Source organism: Crocodylus porosus, unplaced genomic scaffold (genome assembly GCF_001723895.1).
Source record: "Crocodylus porosus isolate Cpor-Errol unplaced genomic scaffold, CroPor_comp1, whole genome shotgun sequence".
Classification (NCBI taxonomy): domain Eukaryota; kingdom Metazoa; phylum Chordata; order Crocodylia; family Crocodylidae; genus Crocodylus; species Crocodylus porosus.
The window spans coordinates 76,788,254-76,807,113 of record NW_017728886.1 but is presented as its reverse complement, the minus strand read 5'-3'; the positions used below and the strand labels follow the sequence as shown (position 1 = coordinate 76,807,113).

Here is an 18,860-nt window from a genome sequence, read left to right as displayed (position 1 = left end):
CCCATGTCACACACTCTTCAATGAAGCATGTGGAAACAAGTGTGTCCATACAGACCTTTGGGCGATACTATGACTCAAATATACAAGTAGTATTGGTTAGTAGTAAGAAGAAGAAAAAAAACAAACAAGAATTTGGAAGACACTACTAATTTTTTTTTTTTTTTTAAAAATATGGGAAAAATGGGTACTACCAACTACCCAGGCATAGATGTCATCTTAAAGTGTTTCTTTAGACATGAAGACGCTCTATAAAAGCAAAGTATCAAGAGAAAGAAAAGCACATTTAAATCCAACACTGCTTTTGTCATGCAAAAATGTCCCTTTTTACTAAGAAACTTCAAGTTTAATTAAGTGACAGATTCTTGAATTCTACCCATCTCAAACTAATCTTGAGTCATAGGAAAGAAGACCATGTCCAAGTGCCTTTGTTAAACATCAACATCAGGAAAAAAACAAGTATGGATCACTTTTAATATTCATTCTTCATACATAGTATGCCCCTTGCTTGTAAAGGCAAGTCGACAGTTCTCATTACACTAAACATTCCCATACTGCATTCTGGGGTTAAGGGTATCCATGCCCCACTTCCAATTTGAAGAAGTCTTCATAAAGACTAGTAAAAACCATTGATCAAGTTACTGAATTCTTAGCAGAGGTTCTCCCGAAGTAAGTTCTGCCTATATTTCATATAAAATAGGTTAATTACATTTGTACAAATTAAATGCCATTTCAGAAAAATAGCGATGATAATAATAATGACGACATACACATGACAAAACTGTACAGCAGTTGCACATAGTTAAAAGCTACTCCAGTTGAAAGTTTAAGTAACCTTCATATATGCCATTAAGTATCATCATTAGTTACTCTTGGTTATAGCCTCAGTACAGCCAAGTACTGAAGTGTGTGGCTAACAAAAGCTTGAATAGAGACCTAAAAATTATTTGTTGTATTTTCCAAATGCAATTTGTCATCAAGTATAATTATGCTATTTAGCCTATACAGAAAAGTACATTAGTTAGAGGTGGCAGAGACAATTATCATATTCCAATTCAGGCATACCTGCAAAAGCAGCTAGTAAATCAAAAGCCGGTTTAGCATTTCAAACTCTGGCTTCTAATACTCAGCCACTTCCTTTTACTACCATCTGTGTTTGCACATGCATTTCCCTTTCTGCCACCTCTTTTATTCATTGCTGGAACACACCCCCTTAGTATTTAAAAGCGTTTCCAGTTTCAGTAAGGTTTTTATACTGCTTTCAAAAGCCAGCTTCAACCCCTTCTAAAAATAAGAGAGTCGTAGGGGAAGAAAAAAAAAAGGTAGTTGGGAATTTGTAACTGTAACCATTTATGGAAAATGAGAGCTTCTTGAGTGAGCTCTAAGGACTTTCCTTTTAAGTCAAATGGATCTGTCATAATAAAAATCTGAAAGCTTACTCAACTCGCTATACCTATCCCACCCGAAAACACTAAGTCAATTAAGTTTCCACTACGAAAAGGTTACCCGTGTCAGAGAACAAGTAGCATATGTTATCCAGTAATAGCAAGTGGTCCCCTCCACACTCACCCTAGCTAGACAGATAAGAGATCAGAAACTGGTTTCGAACTTGTAACACAATAGAAGTTCAGCATACATGAACAAGTTTCAAAATGGCTGAAACTGGTTTAAAATAAGCCTGATTGGATGTAGCATCACACAGAACAGATCTGGGTCAAACCGGTTTATTGAACTTCTGTCCCAGACCCCTTCCTGGTTCAAGTTAAATCACGGTCCCCCAGCATGCTTTCCAGCCCTGGGCTTGGCTGTGCCATCTGCTCCTACAAAGAAGGGTTGAAGGGACTGCAAACCCTAGGTGGGGTCTGGAGCCAGGGAGGAAGGAAAAAAAAAAAAAAAAAAAAAATAATACACCTTCCCCACTCAAACTTCCTGCTGGCTATGACCCTGGGCTACAAGCCCCAGAGGCACCTGGAAGCAGAAAAAGTCCTGCTGCTCTGAGTCTAGACTGCACATCAGAGACCTCAGGGGCACCAGGTAGAGGAAGCAAACACACAAGCCACACTAGCAACATGCCAAAGAGTTGTGCTCTAGCACCCCCTGGCTTCTGGCCTGAGCCACTGTAGGCATGTGGCTGCATTTCCAGAGTCAAAAGTGAATGTCTTGTCACTTGCTTATCAGCTCAATCTATGCAGCTTAGCTTAACTTGTGAAGATTGAATCAATTCAGCCTTGGGCCTTTAGGCCAAGTACAGACAGTAAAAAGAGTACTGTGAAAGTGAAAGAACAATTAATGGTTTCTACAGGAGTGGTTCTCAACCTCATTAAGTTTCAAGGCACCCCTCAGAAAATGCCAGCTCTTAGCAAAAAACTACACACTATAGGGGAAAAAAGTAAGAGCAAGTCTTCTGTTGCAAAGAACTCACCACAGCAGGTCAAGTTTTTGAAACTATGAATTTCTCTTTGAGATGTCTAGGTTTAACCTTGTGAATCACATTTGTTTACCTGATGGTGCTAATATTGCATAGTACACCAAGGCAGCCTTGAAAAGAAAGGAGTCACGCCAGGGTAATGCAACACCCTGGCTGAGAATCACTGTTCTACAGCTTTGATCTGCTTGTGACAAAGTTTTAATGCTGGCATAAAGCCCTAAATATTTTTCCCCAAGAAATTGTAAAGAGAATGAACCCCGTGGCCACAAGTAAACCAAGAAACCTGCCTGAACAACAATTTGATTATTGATAGTGTCAGGGCTACACTGCCTACAACATCAGTAGGGCCAGGGCTTCAGTTCTCCTGGCTTAAAATACTGTGGTTTGGCTATCCATGGACAGGGACCCACCCATGACTGTTTCACCAGGACCACCTGGTACTGCACCCTGAAAGGGTTTTCTCTGCCAGAGATTCTGATTAATGCAACTCAGCTGCAAGAGCCATGGTTAATTCTCTCACTTGAGATAAAATAGAAATATCCAAAAATCTACCTCTTGTATCCTTAGGAAAGCTTCCTTGCCCTATCCATGCTTCAAGTTGATTTTATCCCCCATTTCTTGAGATGGTAGCTTGCCCTGTTTGCAGCATGTTTCCTCCCATGACTCATTTATCAGCTTTATTCCACTGACATGGCCTGCCCAAAAAGATCTCCAAGCTCACCCACAAAGCCTCCTATAAAAAGGGAAACCAAGGTGCCAGTTTCTTTAAAACACCAGTCATTGTGATTATGTACTTGACAAACATGTTAGAGGAGTATATACTTATCTTTTATACATTTAAGCGAAGGAAAAGTAAGGTATAAAACACAAGTGAAAGACAAAAATTGGAAGCTTCTGAACAAGGAGTCATAACTAGTAAACTTGAAATGCTTCTGCTATAACCACTTTTCCATTGAGCAGATCATTGTCCCAGTCAAGATTAAATGGAGGCACAATTATTAATGAACCCTGAACATCAGGAGTTTCTGGTAGGAAATGCCAGCTTCAGAATTAGTTTCACCTATTATACAAGTATGTGGGCTTTTAGGCTGTGGCATAAAACTGGTGTACTCAGGGCTTCTACCTCAGGGCTGTGGATGGAAAAAGGGTTATGTGGTTGTGGACAGCTTCTACTAATTTCCTTAGGTCTTGCCACAATTCAAAAAACAAAATTTTAAGAAGTTCAGCAGTGCATTTAAAAAGACAGAATTAATTTGAGTAACTTTTTTTTTTTTTGGCTGATACATCAAAGATGCCACTGAAGTTTTTAAAAAGGCTAAAGTAGCCTTATCCACCAGAAGTTTGTTTCCAACACTGTTCAATTTTAACTGTTCTATCATCAAAAAACAAGACTGGTTATATCTACCCAAGAAGGTAGAGAACCAGCTAGAGAGCTAATAACCTGAGGGCAGGCATTTCCAACTTGGCAGAAGTGTCCCAGCACTTCATCCAAGAACATCAAATCTCAGTTACCTAAAGAATTTCAGCTACCCAAGATACCTTTACCCTCTGCTTTGAGTTATACACAGATTGGCGTGGTAGCTAGAGGCAGCAGTTTGTATCAAAGATTATCCACAGAACCAATTGTCTATAAAGCTTATGTTTTGAAACAAAATAGATCTGTTCCATGTGACCAAAAATAAGTGCTTTAATTCTGCTTCTCAAGCAATTACAGCGAGTTATTATACCACACAAGCCATTTTAGCATTTACCGATTTGTTACACTGTCAACTTGATCCACTGGCAATTCAAGATAAGCTTCAGTTGAAGCTCAAAATGCTCGTTACAGCAGTGAAGAATATTTACCTTCTTAACTTAAAATAAAAGAAAAACCCTACACAAAAACCTTGTTGTATAGTTTAAAGAAGCTTGGGGGGAGAGGGGCATAAGTTTTGAATCAATTCATTTAGGAGACTATATGAATGGAAGGGGGGTGGGGCAGTGCCAGCTGTTCTACCTTTAAAAAATAAAGGTACTTCTTTTTCCTTCAAAACACCAATCCTGCCCCCCCTCCCCACCCTTGCAAAAGCGAAACAGCCATGTTAGTCTGAAGTCCAGCAGAAGGCAAAACAAATAAGAGACAAAACTAATGGACAGTTATTCTCTGGCTAGATGTTACACACTTGTCATCACCAAAAATTCAGAACTAACAGCTCTTCTAGAACAAGTCACAATTAAATACCACCAGTGATCAGCATCTGCACTTGGAATGAGACTTGAGAGTCATTTTTAAATGCAACTGCTTTTGATATCCTTAAAAATCCATGTGTTCTTAAAATGCCTTTAACAATTTAAGCTTACCTTAGATTAACTGCAAATCTCAGCTGTCTCCCTATTTGGAACAACAGTCACAGAATGTTCTGCTCCAAACTGAAGTCCTGTAACAGAGCTCTAGCAGTACAGATGAAAGCTCCAGTTGCTAAATTTTGTACAAAATTGGAGTCTCACAAAACTAAAAGTTAAAAAAGTTTCATTTGTCAAAATTAAGAGCATTTGTTAGACACCAAGTCTAACAGAACAAAATAAATGAAAACTAAAATTAACCCTCTAACATATTAAGATTCTCCTCCTACCCAATTCAACTCTGCTCTGAAGTATGGAGGCACTCGAGTTAAACTATTCTTCATTAAACTCAATGTTAGCCTGTTATAATCATTCATGATGCAATATAGATTTCCTTCTTACCTATGGATAATTTCATTTTAATTCTGAAAAAAAAAAATCAGAGGTAAGCCACTATACTGTTGAGGCCTGAAGGCAGAAGAAACTGGCATTTGTTGAAGTTGTAAGGGAAAGGCTGAAACTGCTCAAGCCTGAATTCACTGGATAATGCAGAGATCCAACAAGGGGGTGGGGGTGGGGAAGGAACTTTGAGGGGAAAAAAAAAAAAAAAAAATCTTAGCTGCCAGCATTTTCTCGGCCTTCTTCCAGACCCATGATATTGGTTCACTTAGGTTGATATTGAAGCCTGACAGCTTGTGATTAATTTTGACTCCCAGATAATGTCAATACTCCTTGGGTAGAGGCTGGAATCACTAAGAAAAAGATGAACTGTGGTTCCCTATCTCATTGCTTATCCACTTGCAGAGCACCAACATAGAGACCGACTCCCCAGGTACTGACAGGAGCAACACTATGACACTAATTTTACACTATCCAAATTGATTTTGACAAATTCAAAAAACACAAATAGTAGCAAGTATCTGACTGTACTGTAGATGAATGACACTATGGAACAAAAACCAAGAAAAATAAAAGTAGTCCCTAGACAGGTAGCAGAATTCTGTTGTAAAGATCCCCAAAATTAGGGCTGGAGGGAACTACATACAATCTAGTCCAGCCCCCTGCTCAAGGGAGACTCATCCCTAGCCAAGCCATCCCAACTATCTAGCCCACCTTTAAAAACATCCAGGGATAGATAAGTTGTGAAGTCTCCACAAAACCTGTTCCAGCGCTTGGACACCCTCATAGTCAAAAAAGTTCTTCCTAATGTCCAGCCTAAGTTTCTTCTGCTGTAGCTATGGCCACAGAGAAGAGTCCATATCCATCCTCTTCAGGCTCTTAAATCCTGCTACAAATTTCAAACTGAAAAAAGATTGCCAATCAGTTCTCTTAGGCAGAGCAGTATTTCAGGAACTCTCCTTCCCCACCGAGGTCAGGAAAAAGTCTGATGTTGTCCCAAAGCATAAAGAGACAGCTGGTTCTCTAAACCTACTTATTCCACAGTACTGTTATAATTTAAAAGTTGAAAAATGGAAGCCACTGCCATCAAAATGTGTGTACATGTACAGGGGGAGGAGGGGACAGACTTATGCCTTAAATGCAAAAAAATAAATAAATTAATTAAAAAACCACACCGAATGTTTCCGAAAAGCTACTAACATGTTCTCACTTGAAACTTGGTATGCTAAAGAACATCAGTTCAAATACAGTTTAGGTGGAAAGTTGAAAACATCACTTAAAGTTGCAAGCATCTCCAAGCATTTAAGTATAAAGCATGAACTAGGTAAAATATATGTGACAGCTTTGCATTTAAGAGGTTTGTGTTACAGGACTTTAAAAATAAAGTCCACAGCGGAAGACTCAAAGACTTCCCCCCGCTCCCCCCAGAGAATTGGGGGGAGGGGGGGCATGGCACATGGATACTGAGTGATGTCTGCAACAAGTCAGACCAGGTCTCTCCAGAATTAAAGAATCTTGGAGAATAGTTCAGTCAGACCTGCATTGTGTAATAAATCAGATACACCCAAGTGTATTGAAGAGACAAGCCACATGTGCTTACAAATAAAAGCTCTTCTTACATATTTAGTAACAGTCAGAGATTAAACAATTTTCATAATAAGAGCAACTAGACCAAGTTCCATAACTTCACTGGTAGCTCACTTTTTCCTAGTCAAATGGACTAATCCAATCTGTTATTGAAGTAGAGGGGAATCTGGTTGTGAAAGATTTGTAAAGGCAGGTAGTTTTATCACCAGGAACTGACACACGTCTTCAAGCATTTTTTATACCAGAAAGAGAACTCTCTGAAGTTATACATTATTCAGACCAAAAACAGAATGAGAGTTTTATAGACATAACAATCTCACACACTGCTATGAAACAAAAATAGATTTAAATGACTTACTTTCCTCTCCATGAATGTTTTGTTGTGTAGAAACAAGCCAGATCTTTATTCTCCCTGATTATGTTCATTTTGCGCTAAGACCTGAAACAAAATAGACTTCTGGTTAGTACTTACGATTTTGATTTAAATAATCAACTTGTTACTAACCATCAATATGCTCCAAGATGAGTTTCTCCATCTTATACTTTAGACAGTTGAACATTTAAAGTTTTGCCTGAGACAGAACATTGTTTAAGTTTAGTGAATTCAGAGGATAAAAGAAGTTTCTCTTCACTGAAGGAGATTAAATATTCCTTTCTTTTTCTTGTCAGGATATTATAGGCTGGCAACATCTTGTTATTCCCCCATCTGCTTGATATCAGGATTACTAGGTATGCATTCTCTTCTACAGAACTTTTTTTTGTTTAATAACCCCCTCCCCCCAACCGAGGAAGTCAGTGCAGTTTTCAGAAGATTAACAAAATCTGTGTGATAGATATTAGTACCAGCTTTACTCAAAGGCCTAAATTAGATATCAATTTGGTTATATTTATGATATCACATGGCTATGAAACAGTAGGCTAGAACAGGCAGCTAAAGCCTTTTGCAACTAAACCAAGTTACCTGCAGTAACAAGTCTTGCTACAAGTGTTGGGGGAAGAAGGAGCCAGATTTATTAACTAAAACTGAAGTCTGTACTATTTTTACCAATCTGAACATATTTGATGTTAAAACTGCTAAAAAAGTTTAGTGATATCTGTGGGCTGGCCAAATTAAATATTACATTTGCTCTTCAAGTATTTGCTGAAGCAAAAAGTTAAATCTACCAGTCATAGATATGCCAACTATTAGGCATCACCACAGTATTATGGAGATACTGGACACTGTAAGCATCTTTTCACCAATTAAAAAAAGGGACACTAACTTTGTACCCAAGAAGTGAAATCAAGTTTAAAATGCTGCAGTAAACTAGAAGCATTCTGATTTTACTGCATTTGAGTTCTCTTTCATTGTAGTTTTACCTAGGGATGCCCAGACTCAACAAGCTAAATATAAACTGCAGAAGCAAACGTCCTGCTTTGAAAAAGTTTGCTTGTGCCAATTGTATTCCCATACCTGCAGTTCCAAACTGTTTCCTTCTACAACACAAAAAACCCTATGTCTCCTTAATAAGAGAAATATACATAAAATAGATATGTTACTTAACTGAAAATGCACCAATTCAATTCAGCCCAATTTGCCTAAAGTATGTATGCAGCTGTTAGAAGTAGATGCGATATTAAGCACTACAGAGCAGGGTTTTTTGGGTAATAAGGTACACTTCATTGCATCTGAATGCATGAGACACAAGATACTCCTTGTCTTCATAAGTTCCCTTCTCAATTCCTCATTTTCTTGTCATCCTTCAGTTATTATTGGTTTAGATTAGGATGCACCAGGCAGGAGAGGGCAATCTTATGTATTTTCAAACCAACTACGCAAGATATTCTCTGTAGCCATGATTGTAAGTTGCATGAGACAACTTGTTACAAAAGTAAACTACGGTAGGGTCACAATTTAAGTGGGGTAAACTACAATAGTCACCATATGTCAAGTGTATGACACAGTAACTAGTCTGGTGGGTTTACAGCCTATTCTGCCCCATAATAAGAACTTGCTCTCGTCTAAGTTTAGAGCCATATCCTTCTAGGAGACTGAAAAAAAAGTGTACTTGAGATACAAATGGAGGTGGACTAATAGTCAGGTCTGCTAGATAGCCGAAACCTGAACAGGAGGATCAGTACTGCAGTATAATTAAAAAATTAAGAGGTAGATTCTGAACTAAACCAGCAAATGTTCCCTTCACAACTCCCGCTGATATTAACAGAGTACAGCATTATATATGAAGTTGATGCACCCCTGGCGATTCATGTAGCTCAAAAAGCTCTTGTTTACTGAATAAACAATGCTGACTAGTTCAGAAGTTTAATCTTAGAAGTACAGCTTAAGAAACTAATAGTTCTTGAAACTGCTCCTGGACAATTCTTAACATGCATTTTTGTTATCAAACATCCTTTGACAACACTAATGTGTCAGGATATGAGAAGTGAAAGATGGAGTTAGTGAACTGAAGACTAACAGTCACAATACATTTAGACTTTTCTGGTTAATGTCTCAGCATGCTACAACTTGAATATTGTGCTTTTTTTTATTTTTAAAAAAAAAAGCAAGAAAAACAGAACCATTAATTGCCAATATGGATGTTCCCTACTAGGTTAGGTTTTTTGTTATTTTTAATTGCACCCAAATACTAGAACAGTTCTTCGGAAACACCCAGCCTCTATATAGTTTGCCATGTTTTTCATAGCAACCAGTTTCCTAAGTTAGAACAGGTACCTCTAACATCAGCTACAGCTCCAAAATAAAGCCATTTGGCTGTACTATAGCCAAATTTGCTTGTTGAGTTGCCCTTTAAATGAAAAAAAGTCAAAGCCACTTAGGCTACATGATGTTAAGCTTTCAAGCTTTATTTAGTGCTTCAGGATAGGATTTCCACTGCATGGGCTAGCCATGAAGACACAGTAAATCCAAGATTTAGCAATAAGTAAGATACATGTACATCTTCCCTAGAGCTTGAACATAAGACAAGACTAGTACAATAGCCTAGTGTTCCAAAACGCTATCTACAAATCCAGCATTCATTTCCAAATTTTCCCTGCTGGCTCAGCAAGTGCTAGGAGAGAAGCTGTAGCACATGTGACTGGACAAAAACCTCTTTGGAAAAACAGCATCTTATCAAGAAAGCATCTGGAAGAGCTGCAGCCAGAACATCATTATCTTCCCTACCTTACAAGACAACCTGGGTACCTTAATCTTCAATAAGCCTACCCTACAATTCTAAATCATGGAGGTGGGGAGTCAAAGCATCTAATACTGTTTTATCAGAATAAATCAGAATAGCCCAACTAAGATATGCCTCAAAAACTATATTAAACAAACATTCGTATTTTAATTAAAGTTTCTCTTGCCTGGGTAGGCTACCATTAAAAACATGCCTGCAGAGCTGCCATACATAAGTCTCCACAAGATTGTCTTGTCATTACTGCTACTACCACAGTCTTCCTGCCCAATATCTAGTAGTTTAAGATGCAGTCAGTGAATGGTTCAGTTGGTCATTTTAAGCTCTGAGCCGGAAGCCATCTTTCCCCAAGCTCCTACGATGCCTGATCATAACTAAACTTTTTCAACACTATTGTAACGCATCCAAAACTAACCAGGATAACTTGTTCATGCTGTAGGCCAGAAAACTAGAGATACTATCCGGTGTTACTAGGTACCGTAACTATGGCTTACACCGTCTTCATAGCTTCTAGAATTTTTTTAACCATTAAAAAGTCATCTATTAAAAGGACCATCAGCCTTTTACCCAAAGTGGATTGGAGTTTGCCCAAGTTGTAGTTGTGGGGTAGAAGTCTCCACCCAAAAGCCCACCTACAGTACCCTGGCCACGTGACAGAGCAGCAGGAGGGGAGCACTGCTGGGAGGGTGGGGAGAATATGGGTGACAGCACAGTCCTGTACTACCAATTCCCTGTACCCTACAGGGGCTATGCAGGCTACTGTCTACCAACTCCTGATATAAATTAAAAACATCATCTTTCAAATTTCATAAGCCATTTCATAGAATTTAGACCAGCTTGCCAGAAGACAGAGGAAGTTTAGCAATACCTTCAAATTGATCAACTGTACAGCATGAATAAGCTAGGGTGCCGGAAGCAATACCTGCATTTTCCATGCATCACATACAGCATGTTAGGATGCATTTATTTAGTAAGAAGGCACACACCATTAGAGCTGTGGAACCCTGCATCCAGGCAAACATAAAATAGAGCACGCATCTTTTACCCCAATTAGTGGGTTACCCCATACAAGCAATATTTAGCATTAACTCCCTATTTCACTCTTGGAATACTTTATCTTCATGTGCGTACTGAGACCGAAAGTGGATGTTCTTGTTAGTCTCTATTTTAGGCAAGAAAGCCAGCTGACACCTAGTATCTAATACCATAATCAGAAACTAAGGCCTAAATCCTGTAAGTACTTAAGCATTAGTACTTTGCACATAGTACTGCAACTGAAGCACAGATAGGTGCTCTTATGCATGAACGTATTCAGGAGCCAAGCTGCATTCTTCTTTGCAGAACCAGGAACTCTGGAGTGCAGAAGACAGAGAGAGTAGGAACAAGTTGGTCAAAAATTAAGAGTGCAACTGGGTCTTCCTATAATAGTAGCTCTTACTGATCCACTGAACATTACACACCAACTCAGATGGGGCTTCAAAGAATAAGATGGTCCTTTCCAAAAAGCCCTAAAATCTAAAATCAACAGTTCTCAGCCAGGATGCTGCACAGTATTAGTACTCCCGGGTGTGCAAACACCTACACGATTCACAAAATGAATTCAGAAGTTTCATTTTTTAAGCTTCTTGTCTAAAAAACAGCAGAAACCAAAAACTGGCATTTTCCAAAGAGTGCCCCGAGTCTACAAAAAGTTGACAGCCACTGATCTGAATAGATAAGACACCATGAAGAAGGAAGCCACAAGCGGAACTAACACTGATTGAGGTGTCACGCTAGTAACATGATTTTTTGCTTGGGTTCTTTATATGCAAGTGTTACATAATTATTTGGGGGGAGGAGGGGGGGAAAAAAAAAGAGCAAGGTAGACCTAGTCTAAGACAACAAAACAAAAGACAAAGGAGTTAGAACTAGAGGGTGAAGGTAAGCATGATGTGGGAAGACTGAGGAGAGGAGGGAGCATAGCTTGGCAATCAACTGGAAAGAGGTTAAACCAAAGCTATTAGAGGGGGATAAGAAAGAATGAAAGAAAAAGGAAAAAAAGACACTTAAAGAAAAAAAAAGGCAGGTAGGGGCATTTGATTCCACATGTGTTACCTTGTTCTAATCCCTGTTAACTGTAGAGAACTAATACATCTTGTGACTCTGGTTCAAGTTACAAGGGTGTCAAAACACAAATACAAGTTCCATTCCATAAAGCTGATACATTTGTAGGCCTGGCCTGGAACACACAGTGGGCCCACAACCTGTTAGTGGCCCACGGCCAGCAGAGCAAGTACCATGCTTCAAGCAATATCACACTCGGCTTTCCTTGTCATCATTTCCTTGGCTGCAATTAACAGGAAAAAAAAAAGTCTAGTGGCCAATACGCTCTGCACAAGACATGAGCTGAAGACCTGTGACTTAAACCCATTTTCTACTCCACAAAGAATTAAATCCAAGTGGAAAATTAATAGGTCAAGCCATATGTTCAAAAGATGACTTTAAATAGAGGGGTTTTATTTGCTTTGGGCATTTTTCCTTCTTGATGGTCTTCTAACTGCATAGAAGAAATGAACACAAGACTTTGAAAAAGTTACGAAATTCTTTTTCACAGCGTATTACGTATGAGAAGAGTTCCACTTTGTATAGGAGACAAGCTGTATTTCAGCATCTTCATTAAGCATTACCTAAGCTACTACTCTCCCTTTAGCACATTTCTCAACTTTGAATAGCTGCATTGAAATATTGTAGTGTTCTAGTTTTGAGACTATACAAAAAGATGCCTTTAGGATTATTTGTTTTCTTATGATGGCCTTGGTGGGGACAGCCCCCCCCCCCAAAAAAAAAAAAACCCACACACAACACCAAGAAAAACCCCACTACACAAGAAGCATGCCCAGAAAATTCTTACTCCTATCTTATTCCTACTGTATGCAGTTTAAGCAGTTACCAACAGAACAAGATTGTTCTGCTTTTTAAAAGGCATTCATAAGTATGTTTTTTAAAAGAAATACTTAAAGTTCAATTGCCAAATGAAGTTGGGCTTTTTTTTTGGGGGGGGGGGGGGAAGGAAAGTTTCACGGGGAAGAGATAAAGAATTATGATCCAAGATGTTTGAAATAACATTCCAGTTCTTAGTAACTTAAAACTAGCAAGCTTTTTTGTGAAAGATTAGTTCTACATTAATACCCTGAAAGTTCAGATTTCAAGCAAAAATGCTTGAAGTCTGATTCACTCTCTCAAGACAAATATGTATAAAGGAAACTATGATGTACAGCACGTCACCAGAATAAGCTAGTCATATATACAAGATATTACCAAAAAGAAAAGAGAGGGGGAAAAAAAAACAACCAACCCCCCCCAAAAAAATAGTTGTTTCATGGAAGAAAAAGTAGTGAGGGCTAAGACTATACAAAGCAAAGAGTATTTCTGAACTTCTTTTACTGGAGGAAGTTTAGTTTTTTTGAATGCTTAAGGATTCAACTTTAGTTGTGAGAGGGTTTTGTTGGTTTTGTTTTTTAAATAGGCAAAAAGAAAAAAAAAGTTATATTCACTTTTACCCTAAAGCATCAGTGGTGCTGTGGGTTAGCATTTAGTTTTCCATAGCACACAGAGATTAGAACACGATCCGTGTTAATGGGCTCAGCCAGACTACAGAATAAAAGTGTAGCATTTTAAAAGTAATGCAGCATTTGCTATAATAGTCTTGATTGTGGAATACAGAAGCCTTTCATATTCTTTTGATTCAAGAATGGAAACAGTGTCATTCCTTGGGAATTTCTCCCCCCTTTCATTTTTACAGCTCTACCCACTACTAAAGGAAAGGAAAAAAAAAAAAAAAAAGGAAGGAATCACCGATTTACTTTCTTCAGAAAGAAGAAAGCTCTGCATTCAAAAGCTTGTCCAGTTCTACCCCAGCTACACAGTTAGTCCACTGCAAGATATCCCCCAAAACATCCTTGCCTCTTGCAAAAATTCCTGAGCCAAATCACAGCTACAATATTACTAAACACTACCAGTTAGCCCCTACATCCCTTTTTAAAAAGTCATATATGAAGAGAGAAGCAGCAGATAAACAACTCTGAACAGCCACATAGAAAACAGAAACAAGCCAGTGCCTGCTGTGCCACAACACTCCAACTCCCAAAACAAAAGGAAGTAAAGCCTTAAACTTAACTGGGGGTTGAGATCAACAAGACCTCCTAGTGCTCAGCCTTGGGGAGCTGAATGCCACTTGTCCCTCTAGGGTTGTTTCCTATAGCTCTTAAGACATTGGCAGCCAAGGTTCTTTGGTAGATGTGATATCATTTATTAGACCAACTCAATAGTTAAAAAGAGGTACACTTTTGGGCACAAACACCCTTCTCCAGGCATAGGGAGACTTTCCCTATGCCTGAGGAAGGGCATTTGTGCCTGAAAGCTGGCAAAGGACAATTTGTCCCTCTAAGAAGCTGGCTGAGTAACTACTTGGTGGAGCCATTTGGAGCAAGACTCTGGCATGCCAACTGAAAAGGCTCCAAGCCACATGTCTCACTAGCAGGCAAGACTCTTTCGGTGGCTACTTAACGCTTACTCGGAGGGCTGTTTCTGCAACCTTAAGTGGCTGGGTTAGACTCAGGTTAGGGAAAGGAGAGGGGTACAACCTAGGCACCTCAGGTTCCCGCTGCTTCACGAAGTGCCAACTCCACCCAGAGGCAGAGGGCTCCGAAGCACATCTGGGGTCCAACCCTACCGTTTTGGCTCCTTGCATCTCCTCGGACTCTTCACTCCCTCCAGGTGCTAAGGCTCTGCCTCCAACGTCCCCCCAGGCAGAGAAGGCAAAGGAAAGCAGCAGAGCCCGCCGGCGGGCAGTGCCAGAGCGCAGCGGGCGGGGAGCACCACGGGGATTCCGAGGCTCCGCTCGCAGCCCTAAGCCGCTCCCGGGCGAGGGCGGGGACACGAGGCTCACCTGGCCGGGAGCTGCGCTGCCCGGTCTCCCGGCAGCAGTGACGGCCAAGAGCAGATCCAGCCACGGTTCCCCCTGCTGCTACCGCCACAGCCTCACGGAGCCTCACACCCTGCCACTGCTATACCCCAAGTCCCTCAGACCCTGGCCGTGGAGGCCGCCATCTTGACTCAGACAGGCAGACCGCCTTCTATACGCATGCGCGGGCCAGGCCCGACCTGTCACGGGACCCGCTCAGCTGACTCCCTCCCCCCTTCCGGCAGGGGCACGGCCCTGCCCCCTGAGGGTTGCGCGCACGCGCGAGTCGGAGCAGCTTCCTTCCCGGCGCGGGGTGGCTTTCAGTGAGGGGGCGGGGCCTGAGAAGAGCTCGGGGTGGGCAGGGCTTGAGGCGCGGCAGGGCGGGGCTGAGCGCGGAGTGGGTGGGGCTCGTAAAGCTGCAGCTCGTGGGAAGATGGGAGGGACTGGGATGGGGGTGTAGTTAGGCGACGTGGAGGTTGAGGGCCGAGCTTGAGAACAGGGACAAGGGGGTGACCTGAGGGGGAATATGTAAGAGAGAACGACACCAAGTCAGTCCCAAGGGGTGGTCGTATGGTGACTCCTGGTTGTGGGGCTCATGAAGTGAGGAAAGGGGCAGGAGGAGAGAAGATAAGAGCCAGAGAAAGAGGAGGAGGCTGGAGAAGGAAGGCAAAGGGGTGAAGAGGATGGAAACAAGGGAGGAAGATAAGGCAGGGAGGCAGAAGAAGGAAGGAAGGATGAGCCAGGGAGCGAGCAGGCCTTTTTGATGTGCATTGGGGATGGGGCCAATGCCCACCCAGTAAAGCTAAAAGCTTCCCCCCCCTTTAATATGGGGAAGCACAGAATGCACATCATGTGATTAGTGTGGACAACTAACAAGAAAACAGGGATAGGAATGATGCTCAAAGGTTCAAAACGGACACACCAAGAGGGGACCCTGCGCAGACCCTGCCAGACAGTCCCCACTGGCCCTGGAATGAGTCCAGGGAGACAGTGAACACTACCTGGTGAAGCTCTGCCCAGAGGTGTGAACCTAGGGATAGGAAAATGGCCCCGTAGTCCCCAGGGGTCCCTTGGCTAGAAGCGTCCCTCGCCTTCCAAAGAGTCCCGCAGTCCCCTACTTTCTTCCGGGTCAGTAGCTTGCTAGCTTACCAAGGCCAGGAATAGGTTGACCAGGAGGTCCCAGGACTTGGTGGGGCTGCAGATGGGGAATGCATAAACAAAAAGGTGCAGGGAGTAGTGCAGCCAAAACCTGAAGGAGACAGTGAAGGGGCTGTTGCCTAAGGCACTCCAGGTAGGTGTGTGCCAGTCTCCCTCTGCTCGCAGAAGGGCAGGTGGCAGGGGAGTCTGTGAAGTGTGCCAGTTGCATGGAAGAGCTGCCTGCTGAGGTCCCTGGTGGTTTGTGGGGTCAGGGTGGTGTATAGGCTCATCCACCAGGGACCCTCATTCTCAGTGAGGGTGTCTTGCCACTTGATGTCCTGGAGAGAATCAGGAAACTGCTTCTGCTGGGTAACACTTTTTTACCAGCTGACATAGGACACTTTCCTCACTTCAAACCCTGTTCCTGTTTGGTTACAGATGCATTTAGGCGTAAAGGGAAAGGGTGTTAGTGGTATATTAAGCCAATGTCTCATGGAGAGAACAGTCCTGAAAATGCTGATGGCAAACATACGGTCTTACCTTCCTGACATTAAAACAGTTAGGTATTATCTGAAGGCTTTTAAATACATAGTCCGGGAGTGGGAGGGGTGGGGGGCACTTTAATAGAGCAGCTCTGAGACACTTAAACACAAGATACTGGAGTCTGCTGGAGCACAGTAATTGCTACACTCCAGCAGATTTGATTAATTGAGTCTGCTTGACACACTGGAATTCCAGTGCATCAGAGCAGCCTCCCTGCTCATGTATAAGCACCCTGAGAGCTCCCAAGCATTGAAAACATAAGCTTGTACCATACACAGCAGGTTATTTTCTTCAGCCATTGCATGATCTTTTTTCTGGGCATTATACTGCATTTTGAATACTCTACCTGATTTTTTTAAGGCTGTGTGGCAAGTTTAGGCCTCAGGGAAGTATTTTGTTATAACTTTCAGTCTAAGTCATTAAAAAAAATTTGGCAGTAAAGAAAACACCAGGTATGAAATCTGGGCTCCCCTATAGTCAAATGGAAGTTTGCTTCTGAATTAAGTGGAACTAGGATTTCACTGCAGGCTCTCCCAGTCATTTAGGCTAGGGACAGACATTACACATAAAGCAGTTTAAGTGATCAGAAACTGGTTTAACCCTGTAACAGAACAGATATTCAGTGCACGTAAACCAGTTTGAAGATGGCTGAAACCAATTTGAGATAAACTTGGTAGAATGTAGTATCAGATTTAACTGATTTAGGTCAAACCTGTTTAAGTTCAACCAGAGTCCCCTAGGCTCCCAGGTGCTTTGCAGCCCTGGGTGGGGCTCTCCTCTCTGCTCCAGCTCAGCAGGGCTGGCCCCACCCCTCTGCTCCTTGGCTGGAGCTTCAGCAGAGACTGAAGGTACAGCAACATCTTCCTGGCTTCCTCCTGTTCACTCACCCCACCCTCCACCACTCCCTGCTCAAGCAAGGATTCCCCTCCAGAGCATGGACTGCAGCCAGCATGTGTTATGCTAGCTAATGCTGAGAGTTGTCTAAGGCAGACAGGACAAAGGCAGACAAGACAGTGTCCACTTAGGGTTTTTGGAGCTAATCAACAGGTAGCTGATAATGTTCCTCTGTTCCTTCCTTGGCAAAAGGTTGTTTAAGAAGAGCTTGAACTAATGAGAGAGACTTTTGTTTTCTGATGGGGTACTAAATGCTGTCAACTCTGTGTAACTCTCTTCTGTGTAACTAAATGCTGTGCAACTTCTTGCTGGCTCCCTCCATGGTCAGGAGAAGCAAGGGAGAGGGGAGGGGAAACTACCCCTAGTCAAAACATCCTGCCTGGACCTGGCCACACCCCGCTCAGCTCAGCAGTTTGGAAGGGAAGGGAAGGGAGGACTGTTCAAGCACCCCCCAGCTTCTAGCCTGAGCTACTGTAGGCATGTGCCTGCATTTCTTCAGTTCAGATAGGATGTCTGTACAGTTACAAACTGGCTCAGCCTAGCCAGGTTAGACTAACCTGCAACGATTGAATCAATTCAGGCTCAGGCTTTTTGAATGTCTGCCCCTGGCCATATTTTAACAAGGTCTGAAGCCATTCTTAAATTATTAAAAACAAGAATTATAAAGCAGTAAAAGAGTTTTGGTGTTTGGTTCTAGGCTAAAAACTCATAGCCTTAACCCATGCTGGAGAAATACAACTGTCTTCATTACTTCCACATCTTACATTTAAAAAGCAATTTCAGATGTCAGATTGACCTTGTCAGTTTAAATACTGTCATTTGCACAGAAGTCAGGACACCACCAGTCTTGCGAACAAATCTTTCCTTACCATCCAATTACTGGAATCCGGAAGGAATGAAGATTTCTAATCCACTGCTGAATAATTAAAACTGTATCAGACTATTTCTGTGATCAGTACCTAATCTAAAAGGCTGTGGACTCTTTTAGTATGGCTACATTTTTTCAAGTATGACACAGTCTTAGTACAGCAGAAAGCTACTGTACTTTATGTCTGCAGAAAAAACAAATAAGGTATCTTAATAATTTTTAATAATGTGCCATATTTCCACATTTTTAATAATGTGCCAGAGTTCCACATTTTGTAAGCAGATTTACTATGATTCACAGAAATCACAGGCCAGCTTCTGCCTGGCCTGTTTCAAGTGAGGGGAGAAGAAAAAGAGGCGTGTCTGACCTTTTACTGTCTACAATATCCTGGCAGTTTTATGCTGTAGTAGTCCAGGCAAAACAGAGACTCCTTCAACCTATGTTGTCTTGTGGGCATGGCATGCTGTAAATAAAATAGAGAAGACATGGCTCTACCTCTTCTGTTCAGCAGAGCCAACTGGCTGTGTGTGTGATTGTTGCATCCTACAAATACATATAATAATGGAG

At 41.6% G+C, this 18,860-nt stretch overlaps 1 protein-coding gene across 2 annotated transcripts in view; it reads right to left on the bottom strand.

The window, feature by feature from the left end:
- Positions 1 to 14,996, bottom strand: part of DNAJC13 (DnaJ heat shock protein family (Hsp40) member C13) — an 88,494-nt gene extending 73,498 nt beyond the window's left edge. For both annotated transcript variants that reach the window (XM_019536847.1, XM_019536853.1), the window contains exons 1-2: positions 14,837 to 14,996; positions 7,092 to 7,172 (exon numbers count right to left, since the gene is read on the bottom strand). In XM_019536847.1, coding sequence (XP_019392392.1) covers positions 7,092 to 7,159 — 68 coding nt within the window. In that variant the 5' untranslated portion in view covers positions 7,160 to 7,172; positions 14,837 to 14,996. The remainder of the gene's footprint in view (positions 1 to 7,091; positions 7,173 to 14,836) is intronic.
- Between the last annotated feature and the right edge of the window lie 3,864 nt (positions 14,997 to 18,860).